This window comes from Molothrus aeneus, chromosome Z (assembly GCF_037042795.1).
Source record: "Molothrus aeneus isolate 106 chromosome Z, BPBGC_Maene_1.0, whole genome shotgun sequence".
NCBI classification, from domain to species: Eukaryota; Metazoa; Chordata; class Aves; order Passeriformes; family Icteridae; genus Molothrus; species Molothrus aeneus.
Window position 1 is genome coordinate 49,766,982 of NC_089680.1, and position 26,875 is coordinate 49,793,856.

The 26,875-nt window shown below is 39.9% G+C and overlaps 1 protein-coding gene across 10 annotated transcripts in view; it reads right to left on the minus strand.

Annotated features, from left to right (window-relative positions):
- The window catches only part of NRG1 (neuregulin 1), a 283,369-nt gene that overhangs the window by 14,113 nt on the left and 242,381 nt on the right, over positions 1–26,875 (minus strand). For 7 of the 10 annotated variants that reach the window (XM_066568745.1, XM_066568743.1, XM_066568744.1 and 4 more), the window contains 4 exons: positions 17,378–17,507; positions 10,539–10,597; positions 4,739–4,762; positions 164–266 (listed from right to left, as the gene is read on the minus strand). In XM_066568745.1, the coding sequence (XP_066424842.1) occupies positions 164–266; positions 4,739–4,762; positions 10,539–10,597; positions 17,378–17,507 (316 nt within the window). The remainder of the gene's footprint in view (positions 1–163; positions 267–4,738; positions 4,763–10,538; positions 10,598–17,377; positions 17,508–26,875) is intronic. The other 3 variants (XM_066568742.1, XM_066568739.1, XM_066568736.1) reach the window with 2 other exon arrangements.

Sequence of the window (26,875 nt, forward strand, 5' to 3'; positions counted from 1 at the left end):
CTCACATTCATCTGGCTTGGACCAGAGCACCCTGGTCACATGTTTGTCTCTTAAGCTCCCCTCTAGAGAAACCCAGATACAACCTTTTGCCCAGAGAAGCTACAGTCAACTGAGAAGGCCCTGACCAACAACCACAGATATAAAATAGAAGAGAAAAGTTTACTTGGTTTTGCAGTAGGCCACCACACACATGATGCCAACTACTAGAAGAGCAATGCAAATGCCAGTTATGGTCAGCACCCGTTTCTGGTACAGTTCCTCAGCTTCTAGAAAGGGACAAAAACAGAGAAAGTCACAACATGGAGGGTGGCTAGGCAAGGAACACACAGTCAACAGCTGTCATGCTACAAACCACTGCATAGATTCACACAGCCACACCGAGACATAGCCACCACACTTCAGGCAGACTCATTATTGACTGCAAGAACAGGACTATACCACAAACTATTAACACAATACTGGGGATGAGAACAATTACAGAATTACAGTCAAAGTCACTTTTTTTTTTTTTTAAGCCAACAAGAATAATATCTAAGAAACAACTTCTTAGTTGACAAACACAGCATTTGCTGGAAATAAAAATGAAGTGTGGTAAGGTAATAACAAGAATTTGCAAATGCTTTGGAAGTTTTGCAAAGACAGCTGGAATGAAAGCCATTTTTACAGGTCTTATGAGAAATTTATTTTCTTATTATCTTTTTTGGATTGTTTTCACGTGCAATATCCCTCTGGTCCCACATCAATTTATATCTCAGCTGTCTTTACAGGAGAAATTTTAAAATGCTCTTGTACATTTGAGACATGAGCTTGGCTTGTAATTATATCACCAATGGAAATGAAGACAGCTTTTGAGCTCTGGTCATAAAATTCAGACCCTTTCTCCAGTGCTCCTCCTAAAACACAACGATATCCACAACCAGCAGTGCCTTGTGTGAGAGAAATGCAGAGTTTCAACTTGTTTGTGATCAACAAAGGAACTCTATCTAGGGTGGCAGCTTGCTCAGTGATGACAACTCGCTACCAATCTCATTCATCGGAGATATTTCGCTTTTATAAAGGTGTTAGTAGCACTGCTAATGTTTGGGCTGGAGCTACTGATGCTTTCCAGCCTTGCTCGTGCTTGGCAGAGAGCAGTGCTGAGTGCTCTGCTGGGGAAATTTTACGTAAGGAGTTCTGAAACACAGGCGTGTTCTGTGTTGACACTATACAGATGAGGATTTGTGTTCCTGCTATTAGGACAAAAATGGATGTCTACCTTTACTCAAGTCTTATTTTTGATTAGGCAGTTTAGGCAGAGAGAACAATAGTGATCTGCCATATTGACCACAGTCAGAATACAAGCAGGTGATTAAAAATAAATGAATGAATTAGAACTGCACAGCTTTGCACTACCTTTGGGATAAATGTCAGCATTATTCCTGGTGGAAGGGACTTACATCTGGCTGGTACAGAGGTGCACAGTGATCTCTCACACGTGCCATGTATCTTTCACGTGTCCAAATGATGTGCTGTCATAAATGACACAGCAGTTAAGGGGAAAATACTCCTTACTGAACAGGGAGTAGACGTCCCTTCTTCATGTTTCCTGAGCTTGTCTAGTTTTATTTTAAAGTTGCTGGGGTTAAGTGGCAAATACTCCATGCAACAAACCAAAAAGCAAAAATAGATCTTAATTTCTCTGATACAATGCACCACAGCATGGAACAAGTTTGTCTTACAAGCCAAACCCACTGTAAATCAAACACCAGCAAACAGGTCATGAGCACTGTCAGACAAAATTAATAGTACTAATTATTAACAAAGATGGGGGAAGAGGAAAGAAGAAGTGAGTGTGGTAAAACTAGGATGCTGCAAAAATTTATTAAAGAAAAATAAATATCACTCCAAGAACAGAAAGTCAAAGAAGAGAAGGAAGAAATGGCTGAAACTCCAACCAAACCAAACTATGACAAAGAAAAAGAGGAAGGTGAAATATAAGGAAAGACAGGAAAAAAGGGTACAGAAGTCAACTACAGGCCTGGCACAGCATGCTTGGAACTGGAAAAAACCAGAGAGAAGAAATGCTTGGGGACAAAAAAAAAGGTTGAAGCAGAGTGTGAAGGGATTTCTCATACAGCATAACTCCTCACCTAGGCTAGTTAGTGGCACTGGATCCCCTTCCCTTTTTTGCCCCTTCTGAAAGCGCTTATTAGTTAGCCATGGAAATGGTGTATTACAAGGATGTCACAGGAAACAGGAGAATTGTGCTAAGCAATTTAGGGGCTAATCTGAAATGCTTTGAATTATTATTATTATTTTATTGTCATGCTGTCAGCTGTTAGCTTATGAAAGCAAAATGAATAATGATGTATCAAGCTCTTTTTTTTTTTTTTGAGCACAAGGCAGAGGAAGTAGAAGATTAACAGTGGACACTCTGCTCAGTTTTTGTACTGATGGAAAAATTGCACTGACTCTGGGAAGTTTGGCGCAGGCTGAGGCAGTTGCAAATGAGCTGGGCAGCTGGCTGGTGATGGTCTGACTGAGTTTGCCTGTGGGCTGAGGCTGGTTTCATATGTGTGGGACTTTCTGGGTGCTCACTCACTGCAGGGGATGGGGGACGATGAGAGGGAGCAGGGCTGTGGGTGCAGCCCTGAGCAATGCTCCCAGCACCAGCAATACTGCTGGACTATAGGTCTTGATGGGCATGGGAAACTAAATCCCTGGATCTGCTTTCATAGCCTTAGTTCCCTCCTGTGCCCTTTGAAACAAGGCCCGAAGGAAAATGCAGCTTGACATGGTGTGCATGAATGGTGGTGCTGCCATGCCCTCCCTCAAACTCCAGGAGCAAGGTCTGCCCAGGAAAGCACTTGGGCATGTCATGCCCAGCAAACCAGCAAGCTCTCATGTAAACAAGGCTGTGCTCCGAGCTGGCAGGGGACAGCCAAGGCCAAATGAGGGATGCCCAGATGTTTTGCGGGGCCAGTGAGGGTGACAGGGGATGCTGGCAGCTGGGACGTGACTGGGATAGCCTGGTCAAGACTTTGCAGATGGCTTGGTGCCTCAAAGACAAGCCTTGGACTCTGTTTAAGGGCAAAAAGAGTTTTGTGAAGAACTCCTGTGGGGCACTTGGGTTACACTACATCTTGCCCCAAAACTGCCTTCTGTCTCTGACCAGTGTTTACATTTATGGAGTCAATTAATGACACCCAGCTAAATTACATATGCTGATTAAACTACCTTGAAAAAAATTTATAGCAGCCTTGCAGGAAAGTCTGTAAAGAATTTTATGTGCAGTGAGAATTTAGGAAAGATTTTACCCTGTTAAGTATTAAAAAGAATTTCAATAATTTTTTTACCCTACAGAATGCTAGGAAAATCAAATCATAATAATACTTAAGTCAAGGTATTACATAAGCAGCCTTTCAAATATTCATATTATGCAATTAATTTCACATCACTCTAATTTATACATAACTGATGATATATGAAGTCTTGAAGTTGCTCTGTTTTAAAGTTTTTCTTCTTACATATCTCTGGGGATTTTTAAAAGAATTTAATTCCAAGAGGTTGTTCTGCTAATGTAATTCCATATATAAAGCATAACATGCATGCCAGTTTTTAAAAGGATTTTAATTTAACTCCTCATATGTTAATGTAGCTGTACGTCTTCCACTCTTCCACTATAATCTAATACATGTGAGTGGGAATTACTGCTAACTTATGATAATAATAAAAACAAAAAGAAGCTGGGTTGTGAGTGATTTTTAAAATTTGGCCTTTTAATGGGTTTTCCACAGTTCATAGCTTAAGCTAATGACATTTTGTGGGGGCATTTTTAATAAGAACATGAATGAAAACTGCCTCACCATCTGTTTTTTTTATATTTTTATTTATCAATAATTATAGGAGATTCCAAACTAAAAGTGATCTGAATTTCAAGTTAGCCTATTCATGTAATGCATTATTTGTACCTCTGAATACAAATATCTAGTTATAAGTACAGTCTATTCATGAATAAGATTTAAAAGATCTATTTCTATTATATTTAAAGCTGAAGTGTGAAAACAGTACCCATTGCCAATGTTCTTGTTGAGCTTACTTTTAGAAATATTCAATTTATTTGCTGACTTGAGGATCTGGAGTCTAGCTGTAAACTTCTACTTAAATTCCTAAATAACTTTCAGTCCACTTTGAATTTACAGACCTGGAAAGGAACGTATATATTCATATCATTTACAGATATGTATAGGCAATTGGTTTACACATGATGTGTAACCACCAAGATGTGGGTTTAGACATGAAACTTGACTTGAAAATCGGAGCTCAACACTGCAAATTTGCATGATTTTAAGTGGCCATAACAGTTTCTGCCTTTTAATATACTAGTTAGACATTTTGCTTAACACTTAGAGTATTTCCAAAACCTGGCAACCCAAGAAAAACTCACCAAAAGCAGAGGTCAAAACTAGTCACAACTATACAGCAGAAAAAGGAATGTACACAATGTTATGATCACTCCAGTAATTCCTAGAAACTCCTTAAGTCTATTAATATCCTATCCATATTTTGATGACCATTTTAGTGAACTAATCTCCACTAACACTTCGACAAGGGTTGTTGTTATAGCTGTATGATCCCTTTTAAAGCATGAAGAAATTGGTTAGGAATTGAAAGGGGGAAGTGGAGAAAAAAAAAATTAAAAGGAGTTTATCTCTCAGGGTCTAGAATCTGCAGGCTAAAAGGAATGATTGTTCCATACCCATAAATTCAATCCCAAGATGCTCTGCCAATGCAGAAAGTTGTCAAAAAAAGAAAGAAAAAGGAAAAAGTTTCAGAAAAGAGCAATACACTGTATTTAAAAATAAATTACATATGAGAATTACAGCTATTCTGTGTCTGCACATGAAACAGGACAAAGGGCACATGGTTATGTGGGCAGTGCTCAAGTGCACCTTTCTTAGCTATGTGACCAGACCTTCTGCAAGGCTTATACACAAAAATATGTATACATGGAGCATCTGAGCAGCCACAGTCTAGGGAACGCAACAGGAACCATTAACCCTTAAAGATCTTACTGAGATAAACAGGGCTGTGGACTGAGCATGCCATGTACAACGGCTGACTGTTTTGGGAACATGACAGCAAAGGGATGCTCTATGAAGGGCAGCATACCCCTGTAAATGGGTTGTGCATTGCTCTCTCTTCTGACCCTGCTTCTGTCCCCGCAATGTGTACCCTTGCTCTTGAAGGCTGTGACCCAGAGGGGCTGGCACTGATTACTCAGTAGTGGGAGTCTTCTGCTTTGCAAATGGACTGCAGCAGGCCTCCATCTTCTGGAAAATGAGGAGCCAACCCCCTTTCCCTGTCTTTGGACTGTGCCGTGTTGGCAGAACAACTTGTTGACCAACTGTATGGACCTTGGGGTGCAGGGGTCCTGATCCCTTACAGTAATCACTGCCTAAATCAGCACACCCAGGCCCCAGCACCTGTGGGTCAAGAGGAACACAGGTTTCCCCCCAGCAGGTACCCTAGGAGACCCTCCCCATGGGGTCAATACCACAGCCATAGTAGCTCTTGCCTTTTTTTGTTCTTGTATGCTGTGAAATTTACATCCAATGATAATTTTCACAGCAAATGGATTTTTTAATGTAGTTTGCACACATGGGGAATGTCAATTCTTTGTTGTCAATCAGTAACATTTTAAGGGTTAAGTACGTTGGAATCCATCCAGGTCTCTTCCGAAAGGGCCAGTATCACATGCCTACCTGACCTCTGCTAATGATATACATTAGTTGCATAGAAAGCTTGATTAAATCTTCAGTAAAATGAATGACATGCCCATGCACATATATTGCTGTAATTATGCTTGCTTATAACTAAGACACCTAGTTTGAAGGTAATTTAATTTTAGGGAAGTCATTCATATCATGCAGTTTCTATTTCATATAATTCAATAGGGAGTTGGTATTTAAAATCAGAATATATTCTGTCTGGGAGGCCTAACAAGAAAACATGCTGAAGAAACATGCATTGCTTATTCAAACCTAGATGTTATGTAGCTCTGACTTATCTACAGTATTCCTGGTTACATTCCTTAGATCTGAAAAGCAGAACATCCCAACACTTCTCATTTTATAAACAGGTGATTATTTTTGATATTTTCCTACTTAGCCTGATATTTTTTCACGCTTTTTACATGCAATGTGGCTTCTATTGAATATTTGTCTCTAGGTGCTCTAAGAATAAATACAAATAATTATTTTTTAACAACTCTGTTTTCATTCTGGTTGTGACTGGGGGGTGATAGGCAGTCTTGTAGGAAAAATGCTTAGGAAGCAATTTTTTTTCACCAAAGTAATTTAAAACTACAACTTGTTGGATATATTGTAGCCTGCTGAGATGCAGGGTCTACGGAACAAGAGGATGGTGCTGGGAAATGTGGAACAGAATCCTTCAGCACTATGTGCTCTGTTTATGAGTGGTGTGCCACAGCTGCTGTTGAGGGGGCTGCTGGATTCAGGTGGGTGGGTAGCCAAGGGACATGGTGCTGCCCAGGGAGGGGTGAGCACTACCTCAGGTGTTTGTAGAGAACTTGCACCTGGCAAAGAAAGGACCCATCTGGATCAACTGCAACAGCAGAGAGGTCCAGGAAGACCCATTCCAACTCTAAAGCACCTAAGTGTCATGTTTCTTTCTGTGGGTAATGAAAAATGTTAAAAAATATAAGTCCTTCTTCATGCAATTTCAATTAAAAACAAACTCAAATCTCCTAAACTACCAAAGAGCAGAACCCCTGTCTGTCAACAATTTCTATTTAAGAGACTGGGATACAGTCTCTTTGTGACATTTAGATTCCCCTTTGGATCCAAAATCTGGTTCATTTCAAGAGTACTCAGGTTGCAAAATTGGTTTTGAACTTAATGTTTTAAGTCCTATGGCTCCTGTAAAAGTGACAATTGGTTCAAACCTCAGGAGCATGGAAAATCTGTCCTTTCATAATTGAAGTATCCTATCAGAGCAATTTTAGCACTTTGTGAACATTAACTGATCAGTTTATAGTGAAAACCTGTCTTTTTAAATTATGAGCAAAAGATGAACAATGGAATTTTTCAAATCTGCTTGTTCATTTAGGAGTCTTAGTCTCAGCACACAGAGTGTACAACTTAGGGTGCTGAAAGGCTTTAGGAAATGAAAATTTCAGGTGAGATTGTCTATTACCCTCATGCAGATGTGACTACTTCTGCATGAGGGTAATAGAGAAATATGTAGAAAATGAGAAATACTGAAGTAGTAGAATAGCTAAAGGCAGACTTTTGAAGACCTCTAGTTTATATGAAAAGGCTGAAAAATCAGGCCATCACACAGTAACTGCAGTTTTGATCATCCTTCTAGAACATCAGAGCTTTTCTCTTGCCCCCTTGAATGCCTCAGCCAGCTTCACTGTGACAATATGAGGCAAGGGCCACTATAATCTAAAAAGAAAATTCCTTCCACCCCTCTTGGTACTGTCCCTCTTGCTCATCAGGGATGGCAGGACTGAAATGGACACTGTTTAAACTGGTGCCTCATGCTGAAGGATGGCATGGACCATGTTCAGGTGATGCCCAAGAAGGGCCACAGCCTGCCCCCAGCAGGTTCTAAATTCACAATTCATATATAATTGTTAACTAGTGAAGTAAGCAAGTACATAGCTCCTTTGAGTGAGGTCCTTGGTCCATCTGGGGCATTTGAGAGGACAAGGGGTTCACCTGTGATTAAACTCTAGAGATGTTCCCTCAACCTTCTATTAATTCATGGTTTTATCACTGTTTCTTATCCCAGGGACCATTCTGCACATTGCTGCTGTAAGAGTTCTCTTGCCTAACTACATGAAAATTACCCAAAACTTTTAATGTTAACTCATTACTTTTGCTGTCCTCCATTTGCCTTGATTCCTTGACTTCAAGGGGGAAAATGTGTGAATATTCATACAGAAAATGCATGGAATTGATGTATTTTTGCCACAATTTGTGGACTGCCTTCTGCTGTCTTACGGACCAGTGGTGGATTACGAGTCTCAAAGTCAAAGCAGTCACAGAAAAAGCCCAGGGCAGCACTAATAGCAGCTGTGACTGCTATGCTCAAGGAAAGGACACTACAGGGTCTGCGAGCCAGGCTTGTGAGATGAGTCAAGTTAGCCTTGCACTCTGTTGGGACAGGGCATTTCCAGAATGCCCAGTGGTGCCTTGTTCTCATCTGGCAAAAGGTCCTCAGCCCAGTAGCTTCAGGGCTCTCAAATACCAACTCCAGGGGAGATTTCAGAAGAAAAATTTTCTTTAACAGCCAAATTAAGACAGTAACAGCTCATCGTTAGGTACACATGGCTTGGAACCCCACTGACTCTTTCTTTCCAAATGAAGAAAGACCCTTCTAAAAGCAAATGAAATTAGATAGCTGTATGGTTCACACATACACTTTTGTTTCCTACTACCACTTACGCTGTTTAGCATCTCAGTTTGCTCTGTACTTTGCAAAAGCTGCATCCACAGAACTAACTTAATCATCCACAAAATTGGGTGCAAAATATGAGCTTGGCTTAAAGTCCCAGATGTAACATTTGCCTTTAGAGAACTCTCCAAGTTCTCTGTTAAATAACATGGTCTGGTCTGCCTTGGGCATGATAATAAAAAGTCATATAAATGCTTCTTCATTGATTTTTTTTTAGTTAAGTATAAATGTGCCCTCAGTGGACCCTTTCCAAAAGTGTCATTCCAAGATCTTAAGCAGTATAAGAAATCAGATGTTGCAGTGCAGATGCAGGGCAGGCAGAAGTGCCAGACTCTCATAGCCATTGGCTGGGGCTCTCAGGGTGGCCTAAGGTAGGCAGGGGTGTGCTCTCTGACTCTGCATTTCAAGGAGAGGAAGTGCTGACCAACTTAAGTACTAATAACTATGTGTAATTCTTGCAGCAAGGCAAGAACATCTGTGCCTTTTCCATGGCGTCAACTTCAGAAAATCTCAACCGGGTGTTTCTAAAAATCCCAACCAGGGTTCGGAAACTGAAAAAGAAAGGAAGGAAAACCTGCCTAAAATTTTTTTTTTCTCCTAGGTTGGAAAATGAATTTATAATCAACATACAATTCTTCTTTAGTTTTCAGAAAAAATTCAGCAGCAAACAATGGATCTCATATTTTTACACCACCTCCTTTTAAATTATTATTCTAAGATCAGAAAATCTGAACTGTACTTTCCACCACAATCCACAGAAAAGGCCACTTAAATCTAACATTTGATAAACAAATACCGTAACAGCATTAAAATTTTTAGAGCCATCATTACCAGAGGCATTTAAATATAACTCACACTAATAAAGCTTCTAAAGCAGGGCTTAAAATGCACACTTGAGTGCTGGAAGGTCCGTTCCCCAGTCAGCACTCTTGGGATTTATGTGGGTAGCTTCTATGACAGAAAATATGAATTATGTATGGATGCTTTTCATCCATCAGTATAAGAGAAAACCTGTGCACCTCTTCAAGCTCCAAAATGTCCAGCACATACTTACAGCTTTTTGTCCTATATACCAATGGAAATTAAACTAAGCTGGCTTATAGTCTTTCTGTGCTGGCAAGTAATCCATCAAAAAACCAGTTTCTATAATACTGCTTTTAGATCACATATTCTGATGCCAGGAACAATCAAATGTAAGTAGTACACATGCATTTAAATGTAAGACCTAAGCAATTTTCTTCTACGTTACCTTTGACTTTGCTATAGCCAATGAGAGAAAATAAATATATAGTGTACCTTCTGCTACATCCTTGTCAAACAATAATAATTAGCCCATTTCTCCATGGGAAATCTTATGGGATGTGACTACAGTGCTGATTCTAGCAGTCTGTGTATGTGCGTGTCTGACACTTTCATTTGGCCAATTAATCTTTATCTCTTGCACCTCTTACTCACAATATACCCAAAACATGTTAGACCTCATTCTTTAAGTAATGTCTTCATCTTTTCTTTTTCTTTTTTTTTTCTGTGCTCTCTCCACTGAAGCTTGGACAAGGAGGAGGAAGAAAATTTTGATCCTATTTGGCAAGTACTCACTAGAAACAATGTAAGCACTTCAATTACCTTTAACCTTTAGTTCCAAATGTCATATATAAGTAGAGGACTAGCTACCCATCCTTTGGTTGAGGGAGTGCTGGCCTGTATCGTGACTCTTAAGCTTTTTGTGGCAAATAAAACGGGAGACTTTCAAAATCTCATTTTTGTACTTTTTCTGCTTGATGTCAGCAGGGAGTCCATATCACACAGTCAGAATTAATTTCACAGCATTCCTAAGCCTTGCATTTCCCCCTACCCTCAATGCCAAACAATCTCAGGATTGCTTTCTGTTATAATTTGCAATTGCTTTTTGTTATAATTCTCATGCAACAGGCAGAGACAATCAATATTAGGCCTTAGGCAACAAATCTAGTTACAGATTAAAAAAAAAATTGGAGGAAAGATGCAGCGACAAGAAAGCAGCACCGACTGAGCATGCTTCTACTGTGGCACAGACAGAAAAGTAGTGGACGTACTGTAGAAGCTGGCCATTACGTAGTTTTGGCAGCGATCACCAGTAAATTCATTTGGGCACCTGAGAGGAAAAACAAACAAAAAAAAATGGTAGAGAAAAAAACAGAGAAAAGAGAAGAGGTGAATATATGCTAAGAAAGAAGCTCCTTCAGTGTCAACTGATATGACTTGGTGAGTTCACTTTCAGAAACTGAATCTCGGTTTAGTGTGTTAAAATAGCTCAGGATGTTGAGAGCAAGTCATTTGCTCTGTGGAAATGTAAAGAAATACCCCCTGCAAAACCAGCCAAAACCAAACCAATCCAGATCAAAATGTGTTTCAAGATCTGAGACAGAAATTCACCATTCCAGAGACCGAGATTGGTTTTAGGATGCTCTTTCCACAAGGCAGCAAGGACACAAGATCTGTACACAGTCATCTCCATGAGTTTGGTCTTTTAGGGTTGCACTTTGCAGCAGTCTCCCAAATAGGAAAACTGCCAGCGTGTGCAAAACAAATGCATCTGTGAATGAATGGAAAGATCAAAAATCACACAAACAAGAAATATTTTGGAGGTCAATAATGCCATGGTGTACAGATTGTACTTCAGAAAATCAGGTCACAAATTAGTGAGTAAAGAGGCCGGTTCCAGCTGAACTGTGAAAACACCAAGTACTATTGATTTTGTTGCTGTAGTTGGGGAAGAAAGCAAAGTTCAGATTATTTTAACATACTTTCTTGGTTTTGGATTTTCATGGGCAGAGTTTCAGTACATCTTGCTCCAGTGAATCCAGGTTGGCACCTAAAGGGCAAAAACGTGATAAGCAATAGTACACCAAAACCACTGCACTAACAGACTTACATCTGCTGGTCTATGGAGTGCGAGTGCATTAAGTGACCTCCTGGTTGGGTGTTAGTGACAAATGATCAGAAGAGAAGCAAGAAAGTATAACCTTTCCAGAAGATAAAACTTTGCAAAATTTACAGCAAAAATCCATCAGAGAAAAAAAAAGTATTTTCCCTTGTCTGTTTTGAAAAAGATAGAAGAATCATGGCTAGCAAAAATGTGTACCAGCTCACTGCTTATTCCATCTCATGAAGGGCCCAGTTTGAGTTCTTTTTTAAAACTTGCAATGCAGTGCATAACAACAATTTACACTGTTGCTTTCATTAGTCACATAAAATCTATGAAAATACCATGATTTTCTTATTTCTGTGGTGGCACGTTGTGTCTTCTGGTAATTTGTTTTGAGGAGGAATAGTTAGTACAGTGATCACCAAAAAGCTGCAAAAATCCAAAAGGTGAGAAGACAAAGTCAGACCCAAAGGGAAGTATATTCAACATAGCTCACAAGAAGGTAAAATAAGTCAGTCCAGACAATAAGTAAAATGAGAGGGCAGAAGTGCTCCCAAGATTTGCAGCCCTGGAGTTATCTGTCCTTCCAGCTTATAAGCTCTTCTGCAAAAAACTTCAGGGCAGCTTTCTCCTTGATCATAGAGAAGGAATTTCTCTTCAATGATTTGCCCTTCTTTTCTGATGCTTCCTACCAATTCTTCCTTCACCTTCATTCTCCATGGTGGGGTAGGGCTCAGGCTCCCAAAATATCACCATAGACAGGCTTCCTGTGCTTCAGACTTAAGTGTGAATGACTGTCCACCATACTAAGGATCTACAGATTTCAATCTTTCCTCTTTCTCTTTCTTCTCTCCACTCTTACTCAGCATTAACCTGAAATTACCTGATATCTGCTCCTGTGAAAACATTTCAGTTGTGTTGCCTGTCTTCGTGATGCTTTCCGTGACTTTGCCATCATGCAAGAATCTCCCACTCTTTTTCTCCTGCTGATGACATGGTGCTGGCCTCTTTTTCAAATGTCTTCATAAGTTACTTGCCATGTGCTAAAAAGCCTTATTATTTGCAAATACTTGTTGGTCAGAAGAATCCTCCATTTCTTCTATCCATCTGAGTTCCATGTGTGCTGAAAGCTGTCCCAATATTTTAAATTCTGCTTTTCTACAATTGCCTCTAGCCCTAAAAAGCAGGGATGCTGCCCTTGCACAAGTGAGACTTTCAGAAAATCTCTCTGGCAAAGGATCAGCGTCAGGGATAAACACTAGCATCTTGTTCAAACAAACCATGCAGGAATGATATTTGTGCAATAAAGGTATATTTTGAGAATCTGAAGATGATTCTTTGAACCTGATTTGCTGCAATGATATATTTGTTTATTAAGGAAGAGAGTTTGGGTTCTTCAGAGCCAAAGTCACCTCTTTTGGCGAGTACCCAGTGTGGAGAGATCCCAGTCTCCACAGACATATTCAGCTGAGAAAAACGCAACAAGGGTAACTCTGTCTTTAGAAGATGTTTTTGCTAGGCATGACAGAAGACTTTGCACATTTGAGAGAAGGTAAAGTGCTTTTGATAGCAAGAATTTTGATCTGTGTTAATGAATCAGCAATAAAAATATTTTTGCACTACTGATCTTGTTAAATGGCTGTCCCTGGAAAGTTGGCATTTGCTTATGCTTGGCTTTCAGTTCACAGGGTCCTTTACATCTTTGTCATCAGGCTAAATGCTACAAATTCCCAAGGAATGTGATTGAAAGCCTCATGTTTTCCTCCTGCCACTGGCTGCTGGTGGTTGCTTGCTTTGTCTGTACTAGTTTTCAGATGTTGGTGCAGCTGTGGAGGTGATGAAAACAACTTGAGCACTGGTATAGACAATGCAGAAATCACTTCCAGACCAAGCAGGGTCAGCCGTGTTGAGATGGTGCCGAAAACAGCTCCAGTGTGTTTATACTGCTCTGAAACCATTGTCAGCAAATGGGCTGCAGCATCTGCCTCGAGAATGAGCTCAGGGTGGGACAGATGAGAGGAAAGCTGAGATGAGCCTGTCCACTTACGAGGATGTGTGAATGCTAAAGGTATTTCATTGCTCAGATGTGCACTGCAGCACAGTTTCCACAGTTTCCAGTTTGAAAGGTTGTTTCCTGTAGACTGTACTTTTACAATCAGCTTGCTATGGTATCCTTTCCCAAACACCTTTTCCTACTCAAAGTTTTCAGATATTATTTCTTGTTATGGCTTTTTTTTTCTGTATCGTTATCCATGTATCATTTTCCTTTAGGACAGTAGCAAAAGTTGAGGTCAAACAACTTAGAGCAAAATGTGTATGTTTGTGCTGTGAGAGCTTTGTAATTTTGTTTCTGCCTTAAAAAAGGCTACTTGAACCATTTATTTATTGTATTAACTGGGTAAAACCAAAATAACAAACCACATATAACAAAATAATTGCTTTTTTCCTTCTACACACACTAGTTGCAAAGAGCAGCATTTGCACATGCTTAGTGGATGCTTCTCAGAACACTGAACACATATCATCAGACTGTTTTTCATCAGGAGGGAAATGGCTGAATTGTTTGTATTTCCATTTCATTCACTGCCTACAAACAAATGCATTGTGGTAGAGAATTTTTTTTTACCATGGGAAGTACAGTACTTAATAATCCATTTCATGGCCTAAATAAGAACTAGTATTTCTATCCTGTCTCTTGAATGAATACTTCTGGAACTTCTGCTTGCAAACTTGCTGGTTTGAAGAAAATTCTGCCCATTTCTATTCTACAAAGGCCTTTACATGGAGACAGATGTAGAAAATGGCTATATCATTAAATAGTAAATAATCCACTCCTTTGCTGTTAAGAAAAGCAGCAGCACACTTCTGTTAAGACAGTAGCATTTTTTTAATCCAATGAAATTCCATTGTAAATTTCATTTCTTCAGTAATAACAAAACCACTAGAAAAGATGATGTCTGCAAGTCAGAAATCAATTGGTCAGATTATCAAGACCTTCATGGTATGAAGCAGAACACTCCAAAAGTGTAACAGATCTTATATTCACATAGATTTTTTCAAGCAAGAAGGAATTGCTAGGAATTTTGCATTTATTGAAATCTTTTTTCTTCAGTGAACCTGGGGATTCATTTCCAACAGAAGAGAAATGACTTAGGAATCCCAGTCTCATAGGAAGCCAGTAACATCCAGGCTTCTTAAGTCTATGATGTTTTCAAAATGTGACTCATGTTTTTACAAAGCTTCTGAAAATTTTATACACTAGTTTATTTAAATAGTCAAAGCTTCCTATTCCAACTGTCCTATTTTGAGAGTGTTTTACTCCATCTTGGACCTTAATTAAAATACGTGTGGGGAAAATACATGCTACCACAGATGTAGCTGTACATTGCTTTACTACGTCTTCACACATTTCTTGAACATTTCACATGGTTACCTCGTGAAAGCAGGGAATTTTCTTGAAGTTCACACTAGTATCCAGAAGAGCAAGATCTGATCCTGTCCAGATCATCACTATGTATTTAATAAAACTTTATTTTTTAATATGTAGCCAGATTTTAACTGAAGATGAATTTAGGATTTTTTTTAGTAGAATAGGGGATTTAAAAAACCAGAGATTACTTGGAAAATTCCATGGTTGTTTTGAATCTGAGTCATGTTTTTTTGGTTAGGGATAAAACCAATTTAGAATGATATGGCTCATGCTTTAGAAATTTTGTTTTTGCTCTCAACAGATGGACCATATGGAAAAATGTGAACTTGCTACTGAGGCAGAAATATGAAGAGCAAGTACCATATTTCAAGCATTCTGTTTCCACAAGCATGTTCTGGGAGTAGATTTGTTTTCTTAGAACAATGAAGACAATGTGTAGTGGTTAGATACCTATTTTAGATAACTGGTATGTTAGAATAAATAGTGGACATCTTTATTTTTAAAGAAATAAGAAGAAAACTAATTTTGTATTTGTATTTGTATTTTGTCCCTTCATTTTCATCCACTTTCAAAGACTCACTTTTACTTCTTATGTAGTGGAATTGCACTGTTTTACTACACAACATAAAATTTTTGTTCTGGCAAGTATTAGAGGGCATAGCAAGTGGCCCTGCAAAATAGTGGTGGCCCTGACTGTTCTCAGGGTAAGAATTCTTCTCCACTGCCTTCTTGTAAATGAGATTCATCCTGTCTAAATTAACAGCTCTGATGCTTTTTCCAAATAGGTCTTGGACCACCCAGGCAGAGGCACATCTGCCAAATCTGGGAATCGTCTTTTCCTTGAAACACAGCCCCAGAATTAAAGGTTATTTCTTGTCCACAATAGGGAAAAACAGCCCCCACTTTATTCAAATGTCCCCAAGATATTTTATTAAAAAATTAGCCAGTCTATAACATCATTACAGAACATACACAGATGTCTGAATTAAAATGAAGACGTCTTCATACCAGTGAAGATGGGATACCTCTGAAACTACCAAGACAATATTCATGATTAGCAAGCCTACTCAATGCTCAGCTCTGCCATCCACTGGAGTTTTCTGAGCACTGTTTGGATAGGAAGCTGAAACCCACAGGCTCTTGTACATGCTCTGGAGAGTCATAGCAAACTGCTCATCTTGACTGCTGGCTTACAATGACCATGTAAATTTAACACAAATCTTTCTTTCTCTTTCTCAAAAAAGAATCCAACCCACAGCACATATAACTTTTCCATATTTGCTTTAGTTAAAAATGATCCTAAAATTCAATGGAGCATTCATTGCTTTGAGCAGTACAGCAATCCATGAAAATTCAAAGCAAAACAAAGCCCATGATGTGCAGGTAATATCTTTCTACAAAAAAAAAAAAAAAAAAAAAAGAAAAAAAAAAAGACAAAAAAAAAAGACGAAACTTACAGGTAAGCCTGCACATTGTGACATTGTGAGGTTTGGTGGGGTTTTGTTGGCTTTTGTTTGTTTGTTTTCCTTTAGAAAAACCTGAATACCAAAAACCCAAAAAACCCAACAAAGACAAGCCGTCAATTTCTTCCTGGCCTAGGGAAAGCATCACAGACCTTCACCTAACTCACCTACCAAAGCTATCTTCAAAATTAGTGTTTTTTAATTTTTTGAATTTTTAGTCCAAGGAGACTGAAAAATTCTGCAGTTTCAGCAGATGACAGTCTTCACCAACCACTATCTCTTTGTCTGAAAACAGTATTATCCTCACAAAAGTGCACCCTTTTCACTCACCACTCTTAGGTACCAAGCATGGTACCAAGGTTTAAAGGTTGAGTTTCCTCTCAAAATAGCGTGAAGAAGTCCCTATGGCTAGCTCATCTTCAGGGGTAAAAGCTACATGACATGCTCCCAGACAGGAGATAAATTCCAGTGCTGCAGCTCTTCATGGATGTTCTCTGATGCAAGGGACTATTGCAGCAGACAAACACGGCACAACCAGGACCTGAGAAAGGTGCACAAGCACCCCACTAGACAAAACTCATATGATTTCATGAATCAAGATCAGCACACAAAATAGTAACCTCCACCATGATCATGACATTCATTGATTTTATGCAATTAAATGCAACAACAGTTGTGAATCTGGTCTCACCAGAAACTGTTCAGTTATACATCAGACAATTAAAAGAACAGTTTCTTCTATACAAAGTGTAATATTCAATGCAGTTTTCCACCCCCTCCTTTTTATTCCCTAAATGTAGCATATTTATTTTACAGTGTCTGTTTCATTTTTTTCTAACATAAGGATCAAGTTGTGTTACTTTGTGCCATATAAACACCAATAGAAGATGCTGTGCCATCACCATGTAGAAATATTTCCCAGTTAGCCTCTGCTTTGTTTCATATGCCTCTGTAGAACACAGAGGTTATTCTTGGCATTCTTTCCACATCCACATGGTTAAAAAATGAAGAAATGCAAGTTCAGAAGAAGACATTTTTCAGGTGCTTCTCTAAAGAAAAAAACATTTGTGAGACCCGATGGCTCCAACAAAAGAAACAGATAGGATTTCTTACCTGCACAGGTATCTTGGGGGGTTTGGGAGGTCTTTAACCATGTAACACTCTCCCCCATTCACACAGAAGGCTTTCTGTTTTATGTCACATTTTGTGAGATGACTTGTCCCAGTTGTAGATGTGGAAGTGGCTGCAAAAGATAAGAATGAAAACACAGATCAGAGGCTGTTTTTCTTTCTGACTGGTAAGTGTACTTCTATGTGAGGGAAGAAGTAATGCTAGGGAGGATATGGCAAGCCCTTTGAGCTCTCTATCTGCTGCTACCATAAGCACTAATCACTTGACCCTGTATTTTGCTGATTGCCAGAGAGAGTGGAGTTTAAATACATACTTCAGAGACACACAATCCCATACTCAGCCTGGGAGGAAGTGAGGGTTTTCCTAGCCCTGTCCATGAAGTGGCCTAAAATTTTTGCACCACTCATAGGTGTTTCCTTGAAAATGTGTAATTTATGTGCAGTAATTTTTGTTGCATTAATTGCATTCAAGTGATTCTGGGGTGTGACAGTCATTACCGATTGCTGATACAGTGTCCAGTGATAAGGTCGTGGATGATATTTCCTCCTGGTATTGCCTTGAAGCAGGTATTTTTCAGTGAAGCTTAACCTGAAGCCCTGTGCTTATTCAAGTCCAGCCACTTCCTTCTCCCTGAGGAGAGGGTGAATGGCTGAATTCTGGCTGTCTCTGTTCTTGCTCATAAATGACAGCTGTGACTTTTCTGGATTGACTCTCTAGGAGGAAGAGAGGTTTTGTTCCTTCCTGTGCATATACAATTGCAACCACTGTGTCCACAGGAATCTTTGATCCAGAGGCCAGCCTAGCATCTTCTGCAGTTGGGCTCATCTGCTTGAGATGAGCATGACGTTTTGGGACACCAATGCTGCTAAAAACCATTAGGTGTCTAAATTGCTATTAAATGAAAGGATCACCCTGATCACAGTGTTTTGTAGCTTACTCCGAGCTGGATTTAGGGAATATCTAGAGAAGGCAGGAGCATTGTTTATTTAGCAACCTTTAGGGATGCTGCCAGAGAAGGATAAGCAATCACAGTCTTAGGATTTGCCAATGCAATTTCTGTCAAGGATATGCTCTTCATAAGCTCACAGAAAGCAACTCAACTTATCCCCCCAAGGAGAGGGATAAGCCCCTTTGGTGGTGATGGTCTGTCCACATTGATTGCAGGTGAAGCTTAAACTCTTGACAATATGCCCATACATTTTAAATGCTAAAACTAACTGAAGTGACTACCTGCAAACTGTAAAAAGTGGTGGAGATTCTTGCATGATATTTGTTTATTTCCAGACATACAGAAGTTAGGAATTTTGCTACTGTGATCAAAAAAACTCAATATTTTTGTTTCTGAGAGACAGTTTGTACCCTGAGGTGAAACAATGCTACTGCCTATTGACTGATTTCACTGGAGTTGACTAGAAAGCTGCAAATACCTACAGAAAAGTTGTCTGATATTTGAAACCTTTTCTAACACAAAGGCACCCAAGGGGTATGCTTATAATAGGTGATGTGTGACATTCTACCATTTCCTGTGCACACTGAATCTGAAGAAAACATGGTTTTAGCAGATCAACTACGAACAAATACCACTTATGCATTTCAAACTATAGTATGATACAGTCCCTGTCACATTTCACTTTTATGCATTTCACATTATCTTCCAAGTAAACACATATTTAGCACTCAGTACTTGGGCGAGTGCACTACCTTGCCTTCTTTCTCTTTCTTCCATGCTGCCTTGCTTGTATGGGGTGCTCTCCTCTAACAGGTCAGGAAAAACCCTCCATTGGCCTCCAAAACTGAAGCTCCCTTCTACTTCTCACTTGCATCCACACATTGTTTCACATCTCCACAGATCCTGGTCTTGACTGGGGCCTCTTAGTGTTAATGAAATGCAAACATGGAGTACAGATTCCTCTTAATAACACATTCCTCTTTCCTGGCCCCTCAAAGCATGATTTATATCCTCTCAGACCAGGATAAATTAATGTCTGGTCTAGGGGCAGGAAAAGGGGTCATGTTTTAAGAGTAGTCTGACACTCTTTCAGCTAGCACCAGTTCAAACAGGACTTTGCACCCAATGTTGACAAAAGGCTGGCCTCCAGACTGCCATCCGCTCAGCAATGAAGAGTCCTCTATATCTGATGTCAGAGGCTTGACCACCATCCTTGAGGATCTCCCCTCCCTTAGGATGGGGCGATTTGCCTTGTAGAAGAGACTTTCCTTCTCTGCCAGTTTGAAAGAAGCCTGGATTATTATCAGAAAGGAGATGCCTGACATGACAGGCTGTGTCATACCATGTTGATGTAACAACGGGGGTGAACAAATTCCATCTGCATAGCTAATGCATACTTTGAAGCCTTTGTGAGTCTCAACATGCACACAATATTAAGCTTATCACTGCTGATAAACAGTCCACCCCTTAATAAAGGACACACTTCAAGCTGTGAGTCAAATACCTGAGGATGTCCCTGAGCTCAGAAAGCTAGTGCATTAATTTGAAAGGGGAAAACCAGCAATATTGTCTGCAACATTTTTGAAAAAAAAAGAAACCCCACCATTTTGCTAACCTGCTGGCTAATGTAATGTTTTAAATTGAACATTGAAGGTAGATACCGTAACAAGTGGACTTGTAGCTATCTGTAATTGCTTTTTCTTTAAGCAGAAGTTCAATCAAAACCAGAACACCATGGAGTTTCAAAGTTACCAGTGATTTTCCAACTGATATAAGTCAGATTTGGACAGCAGCAATTGCTCTGAACTGATTATCAGAGATGGGAATAATCTGCAGCTCTCAGAGGAATCTTATGAGACAAGGGCTTCACATATATTTGTGAGGAGTATCTTCATCCATGTTTTGGGCATCACATGTTCAAAACTGTTGTATAAATCTTGCACAAGAAGTTTCTCTGCATTACTGCTCTGCTGGCACCATAGTCCCTGTCTGTCTGAGTTTTGTAATGAGTTGAGGGGAGAAAAAAGATCTACCGGGAATTAATTATGATATTAATTTTTCTTTGCAAAGAATGCATAGTTTTTATGGCATATGGCCCGTATTCAGTGTATGCACTATAAGCCTAATTGCCAATTAAATACAAGAAACACTAACTATGGGTTTGGGTTTCACTTAAAACCACATAACAGAAGAAATGTTGTGTTTGGGAGCAGGTGTTCATCAGAGCCATTTCATATAGCCCATAACTACACCCAGAATATGGCCTTTCAGTACATCTCTAGCAGACATGATCTCGGAAAATGTTAAGTGGGAATGACCAGCAGTGATGAGGTAAAGCACACAGCTGTAGAATGTGTATCTGTACACTGTTACTTCTCCACCTAGTCAAAATTTGTACCTACTTTCTTTTTTAAAATGTTTTCTTCAGCTATACAAGCACAAGAGAGAAAAGCTGTTTTTTTTCTAACACAGCTTACTGCAAGGACTAAGTTACACACAGTACAGGTAAATCACAACTTGAAAATATCATGCATGAGAGAATATCTGAAAACACTCCCCTCTTCCTTCTCTGAAGGCAGAAACACCATATTTAAAAAAGCAGCTGCAGGCAGTGTGAACAAGGTCACTACTTGTAGAACAAATATTCACACGGCAGTGAAAAACAATGAGATTGGCTCCCATTCATGGGAATTGCCTAAAGACATTAACAAGAAGAAAAATATAAGTTATTCCGTTTTACAAAAGCAGTTCTATGAAAGGTGAATTACTGTTGTAAAACTACCTTAGGTTCATTTCATGTCAAACTGAAAAAACTTCATGTAATTCTGTTCTTACCTGGGAAATCTCTGACCCTTTTTTTCTGGTCTGAAAGAAAAATGCATTCTCTTTCTCTCTCTTACTTTCCAAGAAACCCTCTGATGTTTAGTGGCTACAGCACCAAGACTCCCAGACCATGCACAGACTAGACGGTCCACTGAGAGGAGCCCTAAGGGATCTCTTACTCAATTCAGACTAAGAGGGAAGAGCTTTGCAACCTAAACAGAATAGTATCCATTCCTTTTTGAATTGAGTTTCTGCAAAGGTGGTGTAAAATCAGAGGACACACTCAAACTCATGCAAGGTAGCTAGTGAGATGCTTATGACTCAACGGAGGCAAAGTGGCATCTGCAGCACAAAGGAAAGTTTGCCATTCTCACTAGAAGGCCACTTACTGGAGGTAAATATGCCACCTTATTGGACTGCATATGGACATCTTTCCAGTCCCCTTTTGTGAACCTGTGGCTCATGCTGTTGGTGAGAAAGGGACCTGCATGGAGTGAAGGATGGACAGAGGGACAGAAGGAGGTACACACAAACATGCTTTGGGGCAACAGAGTGTCTGCTCCCAGATGAAAGCCAGTTTTACTAACTCATATCCCTACACTTGGAAGTTCATTCATTTCTTTGAAAACACAGTCCAGCTCCCTCTTGACTTGCTGATAAGCAGTTTAGCGATGCACATCCCTGATCTGTAGGGTACGTTGATTCCCTGTGCAACCTTGGCTGTAGCACTGTATCTCCATGAAACCACCTACACTTTCTTCCTGCTGAGTACTGAACCTCTTCAACTCACTCTGACTTCCCTGATGAATCCAACTTGCAAGGTACTTACAGTACAGAAAAGCTTGGCATTTCTGTACTGTACTGAATGAGGAAAGCTGCTGGTTCCAGTGTAACTGTGGGCAGCAGAAGCTATATGTGTACTTTCAAGGAGAAGAGAAGCCAAAACATGAGAGCAATCAAAAGTTAGGCCCTTTCTGAAGAGACAACATCACAAGACTTTCTATTTTACCAGGTGTGTAAAAAGATATATTTCATACAGTCCTTCACACTTAATTGTTTCAGACCTCAAACTGCATTCATGTAGCTGTGAACATACCAAAGGTTTAAAAAACACTACCAACACCAACAGATAAACACCAGAGGAAAAAACCCTCCAAAACAGCCAAGTCTTTATATAAGACATTTAAAGTCTATTTCATGGGGCTGCTCAGAATTTTTCACATTGTTTTTGTGATTTAATACCCTAAACTGGCTGTTCAATCCAGTTAAAATTTTTTTCAGCTTCTCTCTTCACAAATAACATGCAGTGTAAGAGATTCCTGGGACCTCTACACGAGAGGAGGATTTGTTCAGCCAGCAGCTGGAGTTGAGTGCTTGAAAGTTAGTGGAATTGTTCTTTGGCCCTAAGACAGTACTTTCTCACTTTGGCACTATCTCTATGAAGATCAGGGCCAGCAAGAAGGAAACAGGAAATCGCCGGGTCTGCAAGATAGAAACTTCAGGAAAGATTGAGAGCACATAAACTCTTGCTGAACCAAGGCAGCATGTCTCTCTTCCCCCTATGACACGGACTCAGTGGTGGTTTCCTTTCACAAATCCAACCTTCGCAAAGCAAAGTAAAAAAAAATAATTAAAAAAAAGAAGAAAAACAAAGCACAGACGCTTCAGCTTGCTGCACCACCCGATCGCTTCCTCCCCGATAGGCCAACAGACTAACCCAGTTGGCAGGCGCGCGACGGCGAGACCTGCACAGCATCTGGCTCACCACAGAGGGTCAAGAGGTGACACATGCTAAACACTGCTGATCAAGAACAATTTCTGTTTGCTTCATTTAACTTTGAGATGGTAGAAAGCATGGGCACAGACACATGAAGTTCACAAGTTGTTAGTGAGGACATGCAATCACTGCTTGCAAAAGAAAGTTTTCAGAAGAAGGGTGGAAAACATAGGCTGTGGAAGACTACTAGTGAATGGAAAGACTTGGTTGAAACTGAGCTTTGAGACAAGGCATACTGTTTCATTACCATGAAAGATGTCAGCTTGCACTTGAGAGTGGTGTGATAAGTGAAAGGTTTGTAAGAGCCTTTAGAAAACTTTCCCCACCTGATGAAGGGAAACATGAATGGTGAAACACAAGGCAGTGACAGACAAGAGCATTCCTAGAGGAAAAAGTGTGTGGGTGGTAGAAAGAGACAGAAGGTAAAGAAAAGAAAGGAGGCACAGAGGAAATATACATAGATTGGACCAATGCAGGAAAAACAGGTCTAAGCTCAGGAATGCTAAACTGACAGGAAGTGGTCAGACAAGCCAGACAAGGAAGTGCTTTTACTATTGGGAGACAACATTGCAAGAGCCAGGAATGGGTGGGAGGGTCTGAAAATTTAGAGACCTTAGATTAAAGCAGACAGCAGACAAGGAGCTGAATCCAAATGTCATGATACAATGAATGTTATCCAGTGAGGAGTCCTTTGCTGCACTGGAGAAGATCCCATCATGCAGAAAAACCTGAGTGGCCAAATAAACTTTAGGGAAGTATTCCTGGCTCACCTTGTTTTGGAGGCCACAAGGCCTCTTTTCCATGTTCACTGCGCATCAAGGTAAGGTACATAACTTATTGGTCTTGAAGTAATGGGCTAAATAATGGGCTGAGCCCATTCTAAACAACCATTAATACATTTGCTAGGAGATGCTTCATCATGTGTGTCTTATTCCTGTGTATCTCACAGCTCTTCTACAGAGCTCTGAAAGGTCTCTTCAGGCTGCTGACCACCAGTGCAGATGCAGAGGAGAACACTGAAACTGAAAAGGAGACTTAGAGTAGAGGTGGAGCTTGACAAAGGAAGAGCTGCCTTGGTTGTCCAGTTCCTCCCCTGTTAGCCCTGCTCCCAGTGGAGCCATTTCACTCAGAAGAGAAAACAGCTGTTGGACAGGTGAGAAGCCATCCTCTGCTGAGTGCCAAGGCACAGATACCAACCTCAGGAGAACTGACTGCACCAAATCACTGGGCAGATCAAGTTTTCCAGTTGTTGTCATGGCCCTGTCTAAGCAATAAGAAAGGTGCTATTGCAACCATCTGCAGCTGCATTGCAGCCTGAAGAGGTGACTGATTGGATGTATATGGAAATCAAACTGCTGGCAGGAGGTCTGGACTCAAGACAGTAAAGCAGAGAACTTAGGCTCTTTTCTCAAGTCCTAAATGTCCTGGTTCTGAAAGGCAGTGTGGGGGGGCACCCTAATCCAAACAGCATCCTTTCTGTACAAGCAAACCACCATAGCCAAAGGTTTTAACTCAAGAAGACTTTTCACTTAAAAAGCAGGGAAGAACAACCTTGACAGAACTGAAAGGACAAGCACACAAAGACTATGAAGATTATGAAGACAGATGGCTGTCCTTCAAGAGAATGTCCCGAGGGAATCTGAACATTATCTTAAGGCCCTGCCAGCTACCCAAATTCAACTGCAGATTTGCATGGCAGCAAGCTTCCTGGGAAATGAGACAGCAAGTATAGCTGTATTACCACTGCTTTCCCTGCCTCAGGATGCAAACTCTGGAATTTTTTTTCTCTATTACAGTCCACATATGATGTTTTCTGTGAGTGTTGATCATTTAGCTCACTTGTGCTGTAACCAATATTCAATTACTCAAATAGATAATGGTAGAAAATCTAGATCTGATTAGCTGCAGCTAGATTCAGCTCAGGTAGCCGTGCTGTCTTACTCCTCCTGAAAGTTACTGTGGCAGATTACAGATTCCATTTGGTACCATCAAGTTTGCCCTAATGGGTATGTAGTGATACTGTCATAACTACTTCCTTATCACATAGAGTACTGAAATAATTTCATTCCATTATAACATAGTCAGTCAAAATCTATTCTTGTTCCTCTTTCCTCTGAAGGATTTTTGTTATTAATTCCAAGTAACCAATTATACTTGTGCAGATCAGTGCAAAATGGCTTTACCTCTTTAGCTCTATCAACTCACAGAGAAGCAGGGATAATAAAGAATATTTAGCAGCTTATGAAAGAAAGCCTGAAAGCTTTTTATTACAAATTACATTTCATATAAATTCATGATAATCCCTGTCATGAATCCTCTTTCAGAAACGCACTACAGCAAGAATATAACTAAAAGTGAGCCAATAAGCCCACACAAATTTGAGATTGCACTCAAGCACCCACTAAATTTATTGACACATTCACTTCCATGTTTCCCCCTGTGTCTTTATAAAGTTTTTCTGAAGGAGAATGGACTTCAGCATGGTGCCTTAAGTGTTAAGGCACTTAAGCCTGAAGTGCCTTTAGTCTTGTTGAAAGCAAGATTTACCCACTGAAATACTTCATGTTAAATAAATTTGCAAGAGGAGGCTGTGTCTGCAACCTTTCCTTGAAAAATTTTAAATGTCCAGTCCAGGATTCTTAGGGACCCATTAATTTGTCTCCTACAGCATACTCTGCAGTGAAAAATATATAGGTTACTAATTCCACAATGAAACAAGCTTTCATGGACTTTGAAGCACATCTTCAAAGTCATTAAGGACACGTTTAGTGCCCATGCCCCCATCCCCAAAGCACAGAAGGCTATTGGTTGCTTTCCTTGTGGCAATCTGCTTCAGGGAGGTGGTGATGAGAGGAAGCCTCTGGAAATGTGAGGCATGAAAGGGATGTGCTAAACCTGAAGGCAATGGAAGCTCAATCTGTTCAACTAGCCTGAGGACCCTGGGCGGTGGGGAAGAGCAGAGTAGCAGAGATTAGCTTTTAAGATATAATTGTACCTTGTCACAAGCTCTGACACAGACTAGTGCAGAAATGTGCCTTCAGTTCTGAGTTGAAGATACAGCAAAGGCAACTTCTCTAGAAAACACAAAGGGTTGCTCACAGAGTGCCAAATATCTCCTTGATATCTTTGATAAGAAAGAATTACAAGAAAGGACTCTCAATAGACAGACAGATAGGAAGATAAGCAAAGAACAAGAATAAGCATTCTCATTAAAGACAGTTTCCTTTCTAATGCACTCAATTTATTTGTCAGTTTACCTGGATATTTGTATTACACCAGAGATTTCCATGGCCTTTGATTTTTTACCTTTCTCTAAATTTAAAATTTCCTGTACAATTCAAAATAAAGTTTTGAAATATAACCTGTAGGCAAGAAGACAGGCTTTATTCTTTTGCTGTTAAAAATAATACCTCAACTTGAAATGTGTCAGTTTCTTTGGAAAAAGGTATGATAAAATCTCAGACAGAGCTGTTAGGTCTCTTATGCAGGTTCTGCGAGATGATTGAGTCTTCTGTCCTCCTTGGGAATTGCTCATTGAGACCAGAGAGAAAAATTCTCTCAGGGTGGCTGCAGAGGGAAATTTTGACTGCGTTATCCACCAGCACAGCAATGGGACCTATTGTTTTGAAGAATACAGAGTTACCACCTCCCTGTTTGGAATTTCTCTCTCCAGAGAACAGTGGTGGAGAGAGACAATATTAGGTTATGCCTTGCTCATAACAAGATCCTTTGGATTCTTTAAGCAGGGTCCTTTAATTGCAAACTGTCAAAGCCCTTAGAATTCCTATCAAAGAAAGAGCTTTCTGTAGCAAGGGAACCTTTTCTCATTTCCCTCCCTAATTTCCTGCCTGGAGGTATGAAATTGTCACTGTTTATAGTGCTGCTTGAGAATGAGTGTGTGTGAAGTGGCACTCAGGGAAATCATACTTGT